Source organism: Brassica napus, chromosome A1 (assembly GCF_020379485.1).
Source record: "Brassica napus cultivar Da-Ae chromosome A1, Da-Ae, whole genome shotgun sequence".
NCBI classification, from domain to species: Eukaryota; Viridiplantae; Streptophyta; class Magnoliopsida; order Brassicales; family Brassicaceae; genus Brassica; species Brassica napus.
This window is the reverse complement of record NC_063434.1, coordinates 1041683-1061926: the sequence shown is the minus strand read 5'-3', so window position 1 is coordinate 1061926 and position 20244 is coordinate 1041683. Positions and strand designations below refer to the sequence as shown.

The following is a 20244-nucleotide window of genomic DNA, read 5'->3' as shown; positions in this document are numbered from 1 at the left end:
TAACTATTATAAATATCGATATGCGTTCATGAGTTATCTTATTTTATACAACTTTATATGAGTTATACTCAATGTATTGTACTATTTGTAGACAAACAGATGTATATACTTGAGTTCTATTAGAATAATAACATTAGCTTAATGGGACAATTATAGGTTGGGATTATCCTATTAGGACAATGTTTTCTATTTTTTTGTTCTAAAAAACAATTTTCCCTTCTTTCTATCTCAATACTTCAACAAAGAAAAAAAAATCTCAAATCGTTATCTTGTTGTCAATTTTAAGACCCAAACAAATCTTATCTTTATCCTACGATTTTTGTCTTTTTGACAATAAAAGATTCTTTTTTTCTTTTTCCATAATCATTCTCATATTAGGTAGATTGAAGAAAACCATGTCTTTACACCGACAAGGTTGTTGTTTACCTTCTTACCGACGGTAAAACAAGAAAAGGACTTATACATCCAGACAACAACAAAAAAGAACAAAATCTTTGATTTATGAGTTTTACTTTCTTATGAAGTAGAAAAAAAAAACTAACACAAACCTGATCTTGAGCTCTCTATCTATATTCCCCCTCTCTCATGTTTCACATCTACAAAACTCCCGAGCAAACTTTTTCAAGTTTTTGAGCATATAACAACATAGTATTATGATCGGTCTTCAAAGCTCAAGATCCAACGCTTGTCTTTTCTTATTCGACTCGCTTTTCCAGCTACGTCCATCAGATTTCTCTTCATCCTCTGAGCTATGACCATTATTATTGAACAAACATCCATCAACAAGCGGACTTTGTGGTGAATCCGATCTCGTCAAACTTATCAAGCTTTGTGTTTCTTTATCTAACAAAACAGCCTGATCCGATGATGACAACGTCTTTGCTGCTGGATGCAGCGGATGCTTACGGATATGCATTCTATATTTCTGCAATTGATTTTAATTTTCCACACATGTCAGATCATTTATCTACACATCAAAGTCTGTAATTGGGTTCAAAAAAGATGAGAGCTTTTTATACTTGTAAATGGCTCTTGACTTCATCATTGGTTAAACCATCAACCTTCATCATATCTCTAATCTGCTTTGGTGTTGCCACTGGTCTCACATCAACAAACATAAACAAACATATTCTCAGTACAAAATTCAACAACAAAGTTGGCTTCTTTTTTAAGGTTTAAGGTCTAACCTTGTGACCCTCCAAGGCTGTGAAGAGCATCCACAAATTTACGGTGAAGTTCCTGTGACCATCTCCTTCTCTGCTCTTTCTTCTGACTGTGAAGGCTCTGCATAGGTTTGTTGAACTGATGATTATAATCCATAAGTATCTCTGATGGTGGAGTCCTGAGTGTTAGAGGAGGTGGTGGTGGCGGAGGAAGGTTAAATGGCGTAAATGCCCCTCTCTGATTAGGCCTATGAGTCACAGACCGATCTTCTTTTTCGTTTGTCTGTTCACAAATGATCAAAGGTTAAAGACCACAAAACAGAACATCAAAAGGTTTGTTTTTTTTTTCTTTTTCATCTTACCGATTGCAATTGGGAGTTAGGATTTGAGATCCATAACTGGGCAGAGCTCATCCAGTTCTTCTTATTATCACTTTCCACTTTTGCCCCTTCACCCACATCTAATTTACCATCTGATGCCATCATCACTGATGATGAAGCCTCTTCCTTTAACGTCTCAATAGCTACACATAGAAACCCATTTCTTCAATATCAAAAACACAAATCGATGAAAATAATTTAGAATAATACCTTCGTTCAATAGGAGCATGCATAGAGGTAGCTCCCGTCTAAAAACATCGATCTTTTTCCTCTCTTCCTCTAATTTTCCGACATACCCATCGATTTCAGACAGCTTCGAGTCATAATCTTTGATCCTAGACACTTCGTCTAGAAATTGAGACAAGGGTTTTGCTAGAGAGTACATCGATAGATTCAAATTAAGACCCATCTTATCTGTATCTGTCTGAACCATCGCAAAAAAAAGAACAATAATATATCAAAGAAAGCTACGAGAGACGTTTATTTATAAAGAAGAAGGAAGAAAGGTATTGGGGGAAGAAGATGAAGGACGCGGTGAACCGCAGCCGCTGTAATTAAGTGGAATCTCGAGGGTGTTTGTGTAAATTTGGTTTAATTAGATTGGAACAAAGAATCTTTTTGTAATGCCCGTACACACGCGGCGAATCGTTACACTCACTTATTCTATATTTTTATTCTCTTGCTTATTTTTATTTGATTTGTTTCCTTTTTTTCTTTACTTTGTAAAAATACACAATATCCATTTTTGGGAAACTTGTTATTGTTTTTGGTATTAGTGCTTGCCATTCAATCAAGATTCTCATATTCTTTATCATGTATTTAATGTTTTTAGATTTTCTAGATTAGAAAAAGAAATGTGGTATTTTGAAAGAATGAATAGTTCTATACTATTTTATGCACAAACGATGGTTGAGGTTCTTCCACTGAACATATGTTTTCTAAATTAATATATATATATATATATATATATATATATCAGTTACTGTATATATTTATAAATGTTGAAAATTATAGAAGTTTATGTGTTGACATAAGTTCAGTTTTTGTAACAAGATGGTGGATACTTATCATTTTTAATCAAAATTTGAAGTTAGAAATATGAAATTATATAATATATATATTTTTATTTATTATTATTATTATTAGTTAAAATGGTAATAAATTATTTGGACATATCTTGAATGTGTGAGATCTTTCTTTTTTGGGTTTTTCTTGTGGAACAAGGAGTTTCGTATATACTAAATCTACTATGTTTTATATAATGATCATCCGTTTTTATTAGGTTTGTATCTATCATTTATGTTTTGTGTTTGATTTAGCAAAATGAGTTTGACCGTCTATGTTTGAATTTACGTTTATATATTTATAATAAAATATAAACATCGCTTTTGATTGTTCAAATTATGTAAATATGTAATAGTAATTTGTTTTTTAATTAAAAATGTAAAAGTAACATATGATTATTTTGGAATTTCTATTTGCAGTTTGAAAACATTTATTATATAGTCGTCACAAAGAAAAAACAAAGGAATGTGAAAACATCTGAAAAAAAAAAGAAATTATCAACCAAATGTTTCACATTTTACATGCATTCTAAGATTTAGAGTTATAGTCAGCCAAATGCTACACTAAGTATTGATAATATAAAAGTCTGTTCAACGCAAATTTGATTGAACATGAACTATATATTGAACATAGAACTTAATTAAGTTCGTACTCATTTCCATCTCAACATGGCTTTATACTGAAACACGATTTAATGGAATATAAACGTTCATTATATAATATTTTAGACTAAATCAGCACTTCTGTTCAGACGATTTTTCTTAAATTGACAAACGCACTATATAAGTAGGATGATACATAGATTCGTGCTTTGCAATTTGCACCACTATATATATTATATAACTATGCTACATAAGTCAACAACCTTTTTTTTTTTTTTGTTCAACAACCTTATAAATAATATTTGGTATAATATATCCATTTTAGTTTATACGAAAACCTTTTGTTTCGTTTTATCGTTATTATTGAAACGAGGATTATACCAAACAATATGTTAAAAACCGACACATATTGGTGCAAGAAAAGTAAAGTGGTCAAAAGAACTCGGCATAGTCTTTTTAACTATACGCAATGTCCATTTACATTCACATTGAGCTATAGTCTAAAGATATCACGTAACCATAGTATTTAGTACTATAAACTTGATGGTGCTTTTCTTTAGCATTTTATTTGGGTAGGCATAAACAAGTTATACATTTTAGTATGGATGCTGTTTCTTCAAACGAAATTGTATCATAGTGTCACAATAGTCGATACTATGCAAATAACTATAGTCGTTTTCATTAGAACATCTCCAACCCAAACATATATATTATTTTTTCTTTTAAAATAGTATAATTCTATTATATAGTATTTTTTGTTCAAATAGTTGATTCTATATTATAAAATAAAATATAGAAAAATGTCATTTTTATTCAAATTAAAAAAAATACTGAAAAAAAATAGAGTGCTATCGGAGATGGTCCTAGTAACACTACACGATCATATATTTTGAAAAATTAAAAACATGCAGGCATAAGTAAGAAACTGAGGAATAATATAAATTTATTTTGCTATTGATTAAAAATAAGCGAAAATGAGGTCATTTCTTCTGTTCTTTGATTCTTTCCATTAAGCTTATAAATAAAGACATTTTGGAGATATATTTTTAGAAAAATGACGGAGACTTAGCAAAATTAAGTATTCATCCACTGTGCTTGTTACTAATAAAAACTTACGTACGTGAATTCATATCTTTATAATAGTTGGGACTTTTAGAAGAAAAAAGGTGATGTAAATATTCCAAAACACAAGAACACTAGCCAATTAGCAATGAACAAAAAGGATCTTTCGCATAATCCAATGTAAAATGAAAAGATCCCACGACGCAAACCAACTTTTTCGACGCTTTTTCTTACTAGCCAATAGCCATACACGAATATCTACCAGTTTAATACTAGCATTTAACTTTTCGAAATAATGTTCCTATAACCAAAAGAAAATATTCCGGAACACACCATAGCATGCATGTAATATGTCTAACCACAAGGAATCTAACGGACGGACATAAAAAAAGGGCTATTTGTAGCCAACTATTGCAGGACATGTGTCCAACTAATCTAAGATTTTTCACAGGAAACGTCTCGAGTTGTATAAGGACGTCGAGATTGTGATACCATTAATTAGAATCTCTTTTGTGGGTTCACGAAACGTGTCCTTAACCTTTTGTATTAGTTTTTTTCAATCCATTCCTTTTATTTTTTTTTCTTACAAAGTTCTAACAAACGATGGCTTTTTGCCCTGTCTATCTCATTTGAAGATAAGGTTCTCGTCGTTTCTATCTGCGGGAATCCAATGATATCTTTTGGTGAATAAGCAAAGACAACCCCACTATTCTTTAATAATTCCAGATCCTCTTTCACAAACTTCAAATTTATAACATTTGGCATCAATCATAGAAGGAATAACTTGATGGTATACTGTAAATTTTGTTTTATAAATGCTAAGGGACTTATCAAAGTCCCATACATACATCATAATTCCTAAACTATCCCACAACCTACAGATTAAAATCCATATACATTACCAATTTTTTTATAAAAATAATCCATATACATCTAAGAAAATATATAATTTTCTTAACAACTGAGAATCTTGAACTGAAATCCATACTAATCAGTAGGACTTAAAAAATAGTTAATTTTGTCTACCTAAAACGTTAATAATACTAACCAACCATGAATGAAATAACTGAAGAAAATCTCAGAATACAAAACTTAAAATGAAGGCTTTACCACCTTGATCACCATAAATCGATTAAAACTTATAAATTAATTATAAAACTCATAAATTTGAAGTTATATTTGTTGGGAGAATTAATGAATTGAATCCACCAGTAAGACTAAATTTTTGTGAATGATTTCACATATGTTTTAATCAACCACACTCAACTTTTCTTAAGAAATTGTTGTGTTAGTTGGTTTATACATGTAGTTTCAATGATTCTTTTATTCTCTACAACTAAAAAGCTGAACATGCTGTTTTCTCTTGACAAAACAAAAGGAACAAAGAGAAAGAGTAATTCCATTTTTCTGTCTAATAACAAAAACAGTAAAAAAAGTGATTCAATGGGTAAAAGAAACAGTTATGTGTTGATATTAACCATATAGTCAAAGTCAACAATATCTGGCTTTCACCCAGGAGACCCGGGTTCGATGCCCGGCAACGGAGCCTTTTAGTCGTATCGGTGTATTAAATTCTTTTAAGCTGCCGTCATGTTGCCGGCGACGAGATCTTTACTTCACCGTTGTTGTCTGCAATTACATTCCACCGTTTGCGAAAGATGAATCAAACGATTGCGAGAAAGTTAAGTACTTTTGTGAACATGTCATCTTCTTACGCCTCAATGAAGCGATTCCCCGAGAAGAAGTTCTTCAATTCGAACCAAGAAGACGTTTGTGTCGTCGAGCGATTATGTAAAGGTAAGAGATTTAGTGAAGCCATTGACGTTCTCTGCGAGCAGAAGCTATTGATCGAAGCTGTTCAGCTTCTGGGTCGAGCAAAGAACCCACCACCTGCTTCTACTTACTGCAACCTCATCCAAATCTGCACCCAAAGACGCGCGCTTGAAGAAGGCAAGAAGGTGCATCGACACATTAGGACTTCCGGGTTTGTCCCCGGCGTCGTTATCTGCAACCGTCTGGTGGGAATGTACGCGAAATGCGGGAGTTTGGTCGACGCGCGGAAGGTGTTCGACGAAATGCCGCAGAGAGACGTGTGTTCGTGGAACGTGATGGTTAACGGTTACGCGGAGGCTGGGTTGGTCGAGGAAGCGAGGAAGGTGTTCGATGAAATGCCTGAGAGAGATAGTTACTCGTGGACGGCGATGGTTACCGCGTATGGTAAGAGAGATCAGCCTGAAGAGGCGTTGAGGATGTATAGCTTGATGCAGAAGGAACGGGATTCAAAAGCTAACGTGTTCACGGTTTCGAGCGCGGTGTCTGCTGCTGCTGAGATTGCTTGTATCCGTAGAGGGAGAGAGATTCACGGGCACGTGGTAAGAGCCGGTTTGGATTCGGATGAGGTTCTTTGGAGCTCTTTGATGGATATGTATGGGAAATGCGGATGTATTGATGAAGCGAGACGAATCTTTGATAAGATAGTTGTCAAAGATGTCGTCTCGTGGACGTCGATGATTGATAGATACTTCAAGTTGCGTAGATGGCGAGAAGGGTTTGCTTTGTTCTCTGACTTGGTAGTTTCTAGGACACAGGCTAATGAGTATACTTTTGCTGGAGTTTTGAACACTTGCACTGATCTCACTACAGAGGAGGTTGGGAAGCAGGTTCATGGATACATGACGAGAGTTGGCTATGATCCTTACTCCTTTGCGGCGAGCTCACTTGTGGATATGTACACCAAATGCGGAAACATGGAGAGTGCGAAGCGCGTTGTTGATGGATGTGCTAGACCCGATTTGTTTTCTTGGACTTCTTTGATCGGCGGGTATGCGCAGAACGGGGAGCCTGAGAAGGCCTTGAAGTACTTCGACTTGCTTCTTGAATCTGGGACCAAACCTGATCATATTACCTTTGTGAACGTCCTCTCCGCTTGTACTCATGCGGGTTTGGTCGAGAAGGGACTCGAGTACTTCCATTCGATAACAGAGAAGCATGGGTTGTCTCATACAGATGATCACTACACTTGTCTTGTTGATCTACTAGCTCGGTCCGGAAGATTCGAGGAGGTGAAAGACGTTATCAGTGAAATGCCGATGAAACCGAGTAAGTATCTATGGGCTTCTGTGCTCGGCGGGTGCAGCACTCACGGGAACGTTGATCTAGCGGAGGAAGCGGCTCGAGAGCTCTTCGAGATAGAACCGGAGAATCCAGCTACTTATGTCACAATGGCTAACATCTATGCTTCGGCAGGGAAATGGGAGGAGGAAGGAAGAATGAGAAAGAGATTGAACCAAACCGGAATCACCAAAACGCCCGGTTCGAGCTGGACCGAGGTAAAACGTAAGCGTCACGTGTTTATAGCGGGGGATACTTCGCATTTAATGCATGGGCAGATAGTTGAGTACTTGGGTGAGCTGAGGGAGAAGATGAAAGAAGAAGGGTACGTTCCGGCTACGAGTCTTGTGTTGCACGATGTGGAAGATGAGCAGAAGGAAGAGAATCTTGTGTACCATAGCGAGAAACTCGCTGTTGCGTTTGCGATTCTGTCGACGCCGGAAGGAACGGGGGTTAAGGTGTTCAAGAACTTGAGGTCTTGTGTTGATTGTCACAGTGCTATTAAGTTTATATCTAAGATTACAAAGAGGAAGATAACGGTGAGAGACTCTGCTCGGTTTCATTGCTTTGAAAATGGACATTGTTCTTGTAGAGACTATTGGTAACGAAATAACTAATTAGCAGAGAAATTGTACACTGTATTATGTTTAAGATTAATGTTTTGTAGACGCTTATTATTTGTAGAAGCTATAAGAGAAATTGTACACAGTGTTATGTTTAAGATTAATGTTTTGTTGCAGCTTAATGTACATACAATCAGCTTTAATGTGATTAAGGAACAGAAGCATTAAACTTCCTAATTCCAAAAAGAGGTCGAGTTCATCAATAACATTTGTTAGTCAGTTTCGTAAGATAAAGGAGTGAGGAAGCGTACAAACACATGCATGTATTAATTTAAAGTACAAGTTGAGTATATTATGTCGTATAAATACACTAGGATATACTTAGATTCACATGGTATAAGCGAGCTTACTTGCTGGTAACGAAACCATGCATGGGTGATTAAGTAGTGAGAGTTTCTTTCTCTTGCCTCAGGTGATTATATTGTTTTCTTTACAAATAAAATTAATGCACAATGGAATATATATCTTGAGCAACTCTTTATGATTTAATTAGTATGAGGACTTAATTATGCGATGGTGATTCGTTGATTTTCTTAACTATAGTATTATAGAATCTATTTGCGTACACCAAAATCAAAAGTCAACCTATTTTATTTTGAGCATTTGATGCTGGAGGAAACAAGACAAATTAACCAGAGATCAAGATCTACATTTGCACACGTTGTTAGATATTTCTTTAATTTTAATCTGCAATTCCCAAAGTCAAATGTCTAAACACACATATCCAAAAGAATATGTATTCATCCTTATACCAAGCCTTCTCCTACTGTGGAGCCCTGGCTTTCGTGTGTATCAATCTACTAGTGGAACAATAGTACTTGATTCACTTCAACAACTCACTTTAGATTATATATAATTGAACAAACGTTGTTACTACAAAACATTTCAGAGGTTTAAGTTATCACAGCAAATAAATCTTAGCGGCTTTCCGATACTTACGACATTGGCGCTTCTCCATCGATCTACGTTTTGTTGGTTGCAGTTTTTGCTTTGATATATAATTATAGTATTAGCTGTATGCGATCCGTAATATCACATTAGGTCAGCATAAGTATCTCTAAATCCTTAGCTATTTTTTTGAGAAAACAATATAAAAATGAAGATGTACTCTTGCCGACAAAGAAACTTGGCAATTTAAGGAAAATGCTAGTGTACATTTCCCTTGTAATTAATCTCAAATCTATATGACGTACATTAAAAATGTAAAAGTTCTCTAAAGGCAAGCATTTGCATGAAGTACGCCGCAAAATAGCTTATGGAGGCTTCCGTGTGATGCATGGGGATTCACGTCGTCCACGCTGACAAACTTACTAACACGTAATTGGTATCTCTGACTTTTTATTGTATTTAAGATTGGACTTACGTCGAACCTTAAAACATAGACAAATCGAAATCTTGAGAGATCAAGATTTGCTTCTATAATTTTACCAAAAAAAAAAAGATTTGCTTCTATTTGCCTTGCAAAAATGAAACCCACCAGCCTCCTACAATGTAAATTATTCATAGGAACCTTGTTGTTTTGGCTTGGCTCTCTTTTGGTTAGTGCAGAAGATCCATATCTGTTCTATACATGGACTGTTACTTATGGAACAAGATCTCCTTTAGGTGTTCCTCAACAGGTATAAATATATAGACTTTGATTTTTATACATTAGATTTAGTACCGTTGTTAAGAGAAATTGGCATTAATTGATGTATTTTCTATATTTTGGTGTGTTTAGGTTATTCTTATCAATGGACAGTTCCCTGGTCCAGCGATTGAAGCTGTCACAAACAACAACATTGTTGTTAATCTCATCAACAAGCTCGACGAACCTTTCCTCATCACCTGGTAAATGCTCTTATAACCCAGTTGAGCTACTTTATTTGGGGATAATTATATTTATAGGTATGTTGTAAATATGTGTAGGAATGGAGTGAAGCAGAGGAGGACATCGTGGCAAGACGGAGTATTGGGAACAAACTGTCCGATCCAACCAAACTCGAACTGGACTTACCAGTTTCAATTGAAAGACCAAATCGGCACTTACACTTACTTCGCTTCCACGTCGATGCACAGAGCCAGTGGTGCTTTTGGTGCTCTCAACATTAACCAGAGATCCGTTATTACCACTCCTTATCCTACCCCAGATGGCGACTTCACCCTCCTCGTCACTGACTGGTTCAAAATGAGCCACAAGGTACATATTCCAAACACAAAATACAAAACAAACAAGAAGTTATGTACGAGTGCACATGCCATTTCTTACAATGTGTATACGCCTAATGCTTTTCTAACTATTGTTAGGATTTGCGAAAGCGGCTTGACGCAGGCTATGCACTTCCTCTTCCTGATGCTCTTCTAATCAATGGTGTTTCTAAGGGTTTAATCTTTACTGGTGAACAAGGTAATGCCCATCACATAAAACCTCTTTTTTTGGTAATATTTCATGGATAGTCTCGTAGTAGTTTTTGATGAATTTTTGCTATACCTATCTTCAGGCAAAACATATAAGTTTCGGGTATCGAATGTCGGTATAGGAACATCAATAAACTTTAGAATTCAAGACCACACAATGAGCCTCATTGAAGTAGAAGGCGCTCACACTCTTCAGGAAAGCTATGAGTCGCTTGACGTCCACGTTGGTCAGTCCGTGACCGTCCTGGTCACTTTAAAAGCTTCAGTGAGAGACTATTACATCGTGGCTTCGACCCGGTTTACTAAACCTATACTAAACACAAACGCGAGTCTTCGTTACCTAGGCTCCAAAAACGCTGTCTCTGGTCCCCTTCCCGTTGGTCCAACTTACCATATCCACTGGTCCATGAAACAAGCAAGAACCATCAGGTACAATAATAGGAAACCAAACATAAGCAAACCAAACCGTAAAAACCGGTTATGTTTAATTTGATTTAATGATATATTTTAGGATGAATTTGACGGCAAATGCTGCAAGACCAAACCCACAAGGATCATTTCATTATGGTACAATACCGATAAACCGGACTCTAATCCTAGCCAATGCGGCTACGATGATCTACGGGAAGCTTCGGTACACGGTAAACCGGATATCATACATCAATCCAGAAACACCGTTGAAACTTGCCGATTGGTACAACATTTCGGGCGTGTTTGATTTCAAGACAATGCTTAGCACTCCTACGATCGGACCAGCTCATTTTGGTACATCAGTTTTCGATGTTGAGCTGCACGAGTTTGTTGAAATTATTTTCCAAAACGACGAGAGATCAATTCAATCTTGGCACATGGATGGTACTAGCGCCTTTCTGGTTGGGTAAGCACCTTACCTTGCCCTTTGTTATTTAAACCGGGTCCGGTTATTTGCAACATAAACCGAAATTGATTATTATTTTGTCAGATACGGGTCAGGGACATGGAATGTGACCATGAGGAAACGTTACAACTTGGTTGATGCTGTTGCAAGGCACACTTTTCAGGTAAATTTTTTTTTTGAAAAATCTCAAAATGGGATATGAAATAAAATGATTGAATCTAATGATCATTGTGTGTGTGCAGGTGTATCCATTATCATGGACAAGCATATTGGTGTCGTTAGATAACAAAGGAATGTGGAACTTAAGATCACAGATATGGTCGAGGAGATATTTAGGACAAGAGTTATACGTTCGCGTTTGGAACGATGAGAAGTCTATCTACACTGAAGCTGACCCACCTCTTAACGCTCTTTATTGCGGCCAAGCCAAACGCCCTCGTTAGATATGATATATTCCACATATACTATTATTGTTTTTTTTCTTTGTTTACTTAGGTCAAAATGAAGGGTGTTTTTTTCAAAAGTGAGAATAAGGAAAAAAATACAAACGTAACCAATACGTAAACCTCATTGATTTTTTCAATAAACAGACAAAATACAAAGGAAGACTTTTTTCCTGTCTTATGATTTGTATATTTTTCGGAAATGTTCATGCATCTAAAAATTGATAAAATATATATTTAATTATATCATATTTTGAGAAAATATTAACATATTTTATTATCATAGCACAATTCCATTAGTATTCAATATAAATTAGTTCTAGATCCACCCCCCCCCCCCCCCCTCTGGCGATATACCCCCCCCCCCCCCCCCCCCCCCCCCCCCCCCCCCCCCCCCCCCTCTCTGGCGATACCATCAGTGTATGAGTGTATCACATTCCATCATTGAGTACCAATCAAACACAAAAGACTTCTAAAAATGGATTCGACTTTGTTGCTACAGGCTTTGGTTTGACTTTATGTCCTCGCGTAATCAGCAAACGAGAGCGAAGGAACATAACAAAAATTAATCTCCCCTTATTAATCAATTTGATCAAATGTACAAAGAACATGCATAACCTAAGCCTAAACCAAGCAAAAAAACTTCCACAAAGATTCTTAGTATATATAACCAAACAATTAATTCAGTAGACCTTTTCGTAAATATTTGAGTTCAACAAAGTCAATGGTAGTGATTAACATAATTCTAAAACTTGGGTTTGTGAATATAATTAACCGGGTGGAGTCATAACAGACAAAAAAATATTGTTTTTGTTGGAACCAGTGAGGTCCTACCACTACAAGAAAACATCGGGATACTGAGGGAAAAAATCGTCGGTATGTCGTCGGAATAACGCTATTCCGAAGACATACCGACGAAAAAAGTCCTCGGAAATAACTCCTCGGAAATTCATAATTCCTCGGAATTCCGTCGGAATTTTCCGACGGAATTCCGAGGAAACAAAATTCCGAGGATACTCCGAGGACACGAAGTTCGTCGGAAGGTTCCTCGGAAAATACCGAGGGAATTCCGATGGTCTAATCCTCGGAAGTTTCGACGAAATATTCCTCGGAATGTTTATCGGAAAATACCGAGGAACAAATGTTCCTCGGACTTTTCCGAGGAACTTTCTTCCCTCGGAATTTTCCGAGGGAGTGGAGTTTCTCGGAAAATTCCGAGGAACTTTTTCCCTCAGAAAATTCCGAGGAACTTAAAGTTCGTCGGAATTTGCCGAGGGGAGAAAGTTCCTCGGAATTTTCCGAGGAACCCCATTCCCTCGGAATTTTGAAAAAATTTATTTTTTTAAAAAATTTATTTTTTTTTAAAATTAATTTTATTTTTAAAAATTAAAATTTTTAAAATTTAAAATTAAAATTGAATAAAACATAAAATAAAACATAGTAGATAATATTCAAATTTAAATAAAACATTCAGAGTTTTTGGAAAAAAAAAAAAACTACGGGTCTTGAATGTTCGGGAACGTCTCGTTCGGGTACATCCTCTTCATCATCTCCATCATCTGCTCGTTCAGCCTCTTCTGGGTCTCATAGCCCGCCTGTTGAGCTGCCATCTGAGTCTCCAACGCAGATATCCGATCATCCTTGTCCTTCAGCTGAGCCGTAAGAACTTCTGGATCAACATACGCATGTGGTGCAGAAGAAGGAGCAGCCGACCGGGAGCGACGACCCAAACCGACCAAACGTCCCTTTTTCTTTGGAACCGACTGAAATATAAATAACCAAGTTTAGATAATTTAAATTGATGATAAAATAAAAATCAAGAAATAATTAAATTGAACTTTAAAAAAAAAAAACTTACCGATTCAACGATTTCGTTGATTCGAACCCGAGACAAGTTGGTCGAGGCCGTCGAATCGTCATCATCGGTTTGAAGCTGAGACACTTCGTCATACACCTGAGTTTGGACCAGGTCGACCACGTCCCTCACAAGACCATCATCAATCTGGCCGGTCTTCTTGTTGGTATACGCCCTTTTCATAAGGGCGAGATCATCAACTGGGTGGCCTTCATTTTCTTCCGCCTTGAAAAAAAATAAATTAGACAAACATTAGAAATTTGAAAATGCAAAAAAATAAAATTCTGAAACTTAAATAATTGAAGAAAAAGCGGTTGAGCTTACCATGCGATCCGCCAGAGTGGCAATAGATTGAGCACCCAAGTTATGCTTGTAGATGCCCTTTCCTTTACGGTCGCTCCTGCGGTTGTTGGAGTTGGTGGAAGAAGTTTCTTTCGTCTCTTCTTTATCCCAATGCGCACACAACTCCTTCCAGACCGTGTCGTTCATCGACTTTGGGACCTTTTAATTTAAAAAAAAAAGTTTAATAATTTTAAAAATAGTTTAATAAATTAAAAATTGTTAATAAATTAAAAACTACCTTGTTTACTTCCCACTTCTTCTTCCACTCGTACATCTGCTTCCCATAGTTGTCCATAACTTTATGGACAAAATGGTGATAGATAGAGAGCGTATCATCGGCATTCCAGTTGAATTCTTGCTGAAATAGTTTAAAAATAGTTTTTAAGCACAAAAATATAATAAATATAGAAATTAGTTTAATAATTACAAAAATAAGTTTTAATAATATTTAAAATGTCTAATAAATATAGAAAATAGTTTAATAATTACAAAAAATAGTTTTAATAATATAAAAAATATAATTTAAAAATTAGAATACTTACCGCAAACTGCTGAAACCACAGATGCTGCTTCTCGACAGGGAAGTGAGTGAAAGTCGGATGTCCGCTGTCGAGGGCCGAGTACATCATACGGTTGATCCATGCGCTGATCCCATTCCCGGATCGGTTGAACCTAATAAAAAAATAAATTATTAATAAAAAAATAGTTTAAATAAAAAATAGTTTAAAAAATAAAAGTTTAAATTACCATGTTTGACCATGTCCATGTGGATACTCAGTGAGATAGGGAAGATGGTCACGACCGGGCTGTCGAACCAACTCCGCAACCCTCATCACTCCCAGAGGACCGGGTGCAGCAGCGGGACCAGGAGCGGGTGCAGCAGCGGGAGCGGGAGCAGCAGGAGCGAGTAATGGAGAGGGAGATGTATGGTATGAGCTGTGGGGCGAAACGGAATCCTGAACATGGCTGGAAGAACCCCGAGACTGGCTCCCCATACCACCCCGGCTACGACGCTGGCGAGGCCGGATCTGATCATCATTAGACCTGTAAATTAAAAAAAAACATATTTAAAAATTAGTTCTAATAATTTTAATTAAAAAAAACAGTTTAAATAAAAAAAGTTTTAATAAATAAAAAATAGTTTAAAAATTTTAAAAATAGTTTAAATAAATCCCAAAAACATAATAATTACGAAAAATAGTTTTAAAAATGTTTAAAATGTTAAATAATTACAAAAATAGTTTTCATAATATTAAAAATGTTTAATAAATATAGAAATTTATATTTTACATATAAAATACAAAAAAAATGTTTTTAAATATTATATAAATGATTTTTAATCTTAAAAAAAGTTTTATAGATTTTAAAAATGTTTAATAAATATATAAATGAATTTAAAATGCAAAAAATAGATTTTATATACAAAAAACGTTTTCAATATATATATATAATTTCAAATTCGATTTTTATAACCACAAAATTAATAAAAACTAAAAAAAAAATTCAAATCAAGTGAAATACATAATCAAACTCGATTTTACACAAATCTACCATTCACCCTAACAAAATCTATAAATCTCATTCCAAAATCATCAAATCTACTTAAAAACCATACAAATCTAACCTAAAAGAGTGGGATAGGGTTCTTACATGATTATGGGGGAGGATTAGGGGAGATTCGCCGGAAAAACGCGAGAGAGAACGGTGGAGTCGCCGGAAATCGCGAGAGGAGAGGCTCAGCGGCGCGGAGAGAAAGAGAGAAATGGGGAAGAAGATCGGGCTCGCCCTAATATTATGAGGCGTCCGACGGAAACTATCCGTCGGAATTTCCTCGGAAATATTTAATATTTCCGTCGGAATTTCCTCGGAATTCTTTGATTCAATTTTCCCGAAATATTTGGCGGCTTGGTTTACCCGGTTAAATGAAAATATTCCGACGAACAATGATTCCTCGGAATACCCTCGGTAATCTCCGAGGAATTTCTGAGGAACCAGGGTTTGGGGTTTTAAAACATCGATTATTTTCGCCGTATTTCATTTCTTATACAATTATAATGCATACCATTGAGGATTCTTTGTATAGATGATCATAAACCATGAAATAACACAATTTCAAAAATAATTGTAAGTATTCCCTTTACCATTTATTAAAGTGTATAAGTGTTTCTCTTATGTTGTGTGGTTTTCGTTCATGCAATCGTAAAAGTGTTTGTTATTGGATAAAACACCAAAGTTCATAGTTCCAAACATCATAATCTGGTTATGACACTTAATGAAGGTTATATACGTGTTATTCAATCCGTAAAACGTTGTTTTCGATTTAAAACCCCCAGTTCCTCGGAATTTCCTCGGAATATACCGAGGAGATTCCGAGGAAATCCTTATGTTCGTCAGCATTTCCTCGGAATATACCGAGGAGATTCCGAGGAAAAAGAATCTATAATCAAATCCCCATCTCCTCGGAATTTCCTCGGAATTTTCCGAGGAAATGCCGACGAACATAAAGAGTTCCTCGGAATTTCCTCGGAATTTTCCGAGGGAATTCCGAGGAACTCTTGGGTTTTCAATCGAGAAGATCTATTCCGAGGAAATTCCGAGGAAAACCTATCTGTCCTCGGAATTTCCTCGGAATTTTCCTTTAAAAAAAAAAAAAAAAAAGGTCGACGCTAGTCTGTTTCCGAGTCGTCATCACCAGATGAATCTGAATCTGGATCTTGGTGAAACTCTCCAATCACTGGTTCATCCTCTACGTGAACGGCGGCTTCTTCTCCGAAGTCAGTTAAATCGACTACAAGGCCAACTCCACCTAAATCTTCTGCTGCACTTAAGTTGCCGGATGTGCTTGGTTGTAGTGGGTCTTCCAGCTCAGAACTTCCCTGAACTCGGCCTCTCGGGTTGAGTCTTGTAACAGTAACCCATGGATCATCTCTGTTCCTTACCCGGGGGTACTTGATATAACAAACCTGATCGGCCTGAGAAGCAAGAATGAAAGGATCATAATATTGCAGCTTCCGTCTTGAATTTACTGATGTAACACCAAATGCATCTGTTCTCACACCTCGATCTGGAGTGTTGTCGTGCCAGTCACAATAGAAAACAGTACAGCGCAATCCAACCATGCCCAAATACTTGATTTCCAAAATCTCATTTATGTGTCCGTAGTATACATCATCTCCTGATGCAGAACAAACACCAGCATCGTAAGTCGTACTCGAACGTCTCCTCTTCTGAGTTGTGAATGCATATCCTCGAGTACAAAATCTCGGATATGACTTCACAACAAAGTTTGGTCCAACGACCATCTCGCGTATCCAATCGTCAAATGTTTCACCTCTGGCCAAACCATCACTCACATAAGTAAACATCCATCCACCAAATTCTCTCTGCTTCATTTCTTCTAGTTCGTCCTCTGTGGCGTATCTATATTCTAACCGCTTTTCTGCCATGAAAATCCTTTCATATTGAAGAACATCTTCGCAGTTGGTGAGTAAATATGTTTGCAAATGACTGCGCTCCTGATCAGTAAGTCGACGGTCCTTTGGTTTTCCGCTAAGTCGTCCAACGTCTGTGAAAATGTCTGGAACCTTCCAATGATATGTTGCCCGTTCGCCTCTATCATCATGCCGAGCAGGTCTTCTGTTTTTGGTCTGAACTTCTGCTGGAAAGTAGTACTCGGCAAAGTTTGAAGTTTCTTCATTGATCATCTGTGCGACTATAGACCCTTCCACCCTACTTAAATTTTTCACCATCTTCTTCAAATGGAACATATACCGCTCATACAGATACATCCATCTATACTGCACAGGACCACCAAGTTCCAATTCTCTTACCAGGTGAATAACAAGATGCTCCATAACATCAAAAAATGAGGGAGGAAATATCTTCTCAAGGTTGCACTGAATCACAGCTATGTTAGTCTTCAAATTTTCAATACCTTCAAGAGTCACTGATCTTGTGCATAAATCGCGGAAGAAACCACTTATCCCTGCAATTGCTTCATGAACATTTCGTGGTAATAGTTCCTTGAAGGCAAACGGAAGGAGGCGCTGCATCATTACATGGCAATCATGGCTTTTCAAGCCAGTAAACTTTCCTTCCTTTCTGTCGATACAGTTACGCAAATTAGATGCGTAACCGTCTGGAAATTCCACATCGTTTGAAATCCAATCAAAGAACGCATCCTTTCCCGCTGCATCAAGTCGGTATATGGGAAAAGGAGCCCTACCACTCTCATCAACATGAAGTTCTGAACGAGCACATATATCGACTAAATCCAGTCTTGACTTCAAATTATCCTTTGTTTTACCTTGAACATTAAGGATCGTGTTCATGAGATTGTCAAAAAAGTTCTTCTCAATATGCATGACATCTAAATTATGCCTTAGTAGATGATCCTCCCAGTATGGCAGATCCCAAAAAATACTTTTTTTGTGCCAGTTATGTAGGTTTCCAACACCATCTACCGGAAAATGCTCATGTCCACCGACGTCTGGCGTCCTTTCTGCACCAAAATCTCTAAGTTGTGTCTTCAAATCTTTCCCACGAATTTCCGGAGGTGGACTGTCAAACACCCTCTTGTTCTTCGTAAACAAATTCCTACTTCTACGATATGGATGATCTGGTGGTAGAAATCTCCTGTGACAGTCAAACCAACACGTTTTCCTTCCGTGTTTTAGTTGGAAAGCATCAGTGTTATCTTGACAATATGGACATGATAGCCTTCCATGCGTTGTCCATCCAGATAACATACCATATGCTGGAAAATCACTTATTGTCCACATTAGTACTGCCCGCATTTGAAAGTTTTCTTTATACGAAACATCGTATGTTTCAGCACCTTGAGCCCATAGTTGTTGCAACTCATATATTAGTGGCTGAAGAAACACATCAAGTGATCTCTTAGGATGCTCTGGTCCGGGAACGAGAATCGAGAGAAACAAAAACTCTCGTCGCAAGCACAAGTTTGGGGGTAGGTTGTATGGTGTAAGAATGACTGGCCATAGAGAATACTGTCTTCCACTCTTGCCAAACGGGCTGAAACCATCAGTACATAATCCAAGGTAGACATTTCTTCTCTCATACGCAAAGTCGGGATACTTTGATTGGAAATGCTTCCACGCTTTTGCATCTGAAGGATGTCTGATCTCACCATCTGTTGAGTGCTCCGCATGCCATCTCATTGGTTGCGCTGTGCGTTCAGACAGATACAGCCTCTGCAACCTTTCCGTCAAAGGCAAATACCACATCCTTTTATATGGTACTGGAACTCTTCCACTCGTATCTTTATAACGAGGCTTCCCACAAAATTTGCATGAAACCCGCTGTTCATCCGCCCTCCAATAAATCATGCAGTTGTCTCTGCATACATCTATTACCTGATACGATAAACCAAGACCAGCTACGAGTTTCTGAACCTCGTAGTATGAGCCAGGAGCTACATTATCTTCGGGTAGAATACCTTTTACATAATCAGCAATCGCATCCACACAGTCTTCAGCCAAATTATAATCCGTCTTAATGCCCATCAATCTTGTAGCAGATGATAAAGCTGAATGACCATCTCTGCAACCTTCGTACAATGGTTGCTTTCCAGCATCCAACATATCATAAAATCTCCTAGCTTCGGCATTGGGTAAATCTTCCCCTCTAAAATGATCATTTACCATCTGCTCAGTACCTACACCGTAATCTACATCCGTTCTAATTGGATCTTCTAATCTAACCGCTGGCTGAGGTTCGCTAGTACTACCAAGTTCATAATCAGTTTCTCCATGATGATACCAAATTTTGTAACTTCGTGTAAACCCACTCAAATATAAATGAGTCCAAACATCCCATTCTTTAATAACTTTTTTATTTTTACAATTAGAGCAAGGACATCTTAACATACCTGTTTTTGCTTCCGGTTGTCGGTGAACTAACCCCATGAATTCGGTTATACCTTGTTGGTATTCTTCCGTAAGCAATCTCGTGTTCGGATCCAAATGAGGTCGATCGATCCAAGAACGAAAATAATTTGAAGAAGACATGTTTTTTATGAATCAAATTCGTGTGTAAAGAAAGTGAGAGGGAGGATGAAGATATGGTGTGAATGAAGAGGAAGAGGGGTGCTTGTATTTATAGTTGAAATCCTGCCGACGGTCCGAGGAAATTCCGACGGAATTCCGATGCAAACGGCTAGTTCGTCGGAATTTCCTCGGAATTTTTAAAATCCCCCCAACGGCTCTCTAACGTCTATAATATTTCCTCGGAATTCATCGGTTTTTTCCGAGGAACACTAGTTTCCTCGGTATTCCGTCGGAATATTCCGACGAAATGAATTTT

The 20244-nt window shown here is 37.0% G+C and overlaps 3 protein-coding genes across 4 annotated transcripts; 2 read left to right on the top strand and 1 right to left on the bottom strand.

The window, feature by feature from the left end:
• Positions 1 to 383: 383 nt before the first annotated feature.
• On the bottom strand, positions 384 to 2067 carry LOC106436674 (transcription factor HHO5). Of its 2 annotated transcripts, XR_007339217.1 has the most exons (6): positions 1754 to 2067; positions 1526 to 1686; positions 1188 to 1446; positions 1020 to 1096; positions 566 to 925; positions 384 to 494 (listed from the first exon to the last, which is right to left on the bottom strand). XR_007339217.1 is itself a non-coding variant. In XM_013877917.3 (5 exons), the coding sequence occupies exons 1-5, from the start codon at positions 1974 to 1976 to the stop codon at positions 665 to 667; spliced, it is 981 nt and encodes a 326-aa protein (XP_013733371.1). In that variant the 5' UTR covers positions 1977 to 2067; the 3' UTR covers positions 384 to 664. The 2 variants fall into 2 exon arrangements, 1 of the variants encoding a protein (XP_013733371.1); XM_013877917.3 differs by having other exon boundaries at positions 384 to 925.
• Positions 2068 to 5799: 3732 nt separating this feature from the next.
• On the top strand, positions 5800 to 8057 carry LOC125608185 (pentatricopeptide repeat-containing protein At4g37170-like). Its single transcript, XM_048778150.1, has one exon. It carries the CDS (start codon positions 5931 to 5933, stop codon positions 7986 to 7988), a length of 2058 nt encoding a protein of 685 aa, XP_048634107.1. The 5' UTR covers positions 5800 to 5930; the 3' UTR covers positions 7989 to 8057.
• A 1350-nt stretch (positions 8058 to 9407) lies between these two features.
• Positions 9408 to 11902, top strand: LOC106353643 (L-ascorbate oxidase homolog). Its single transcript, XM_013793417.3, has 8 exons — positions 9408 to 9625; positions 9727 to 9836; positions 9915 to 10185; positions 10293 to 10392; positions 10487 to 10832; positions 10915 to 11280; positions 11365 to 11443; positions 11523 to 11902. The coding sequence occupies exons 1-8, from the start codon at positions 9473 to 9475 to the stop codon at positions 11721 to 11723; spliced, it is 1626 nt and encodes a 541-aa protein (XP_013648871.2). The 5' UTR covers positions 9408 to 9472; the 3' UTR covers positions 11724 to 11902.
• Positions 11903 to 20244: the final 8342 nt, after the last annotated feature.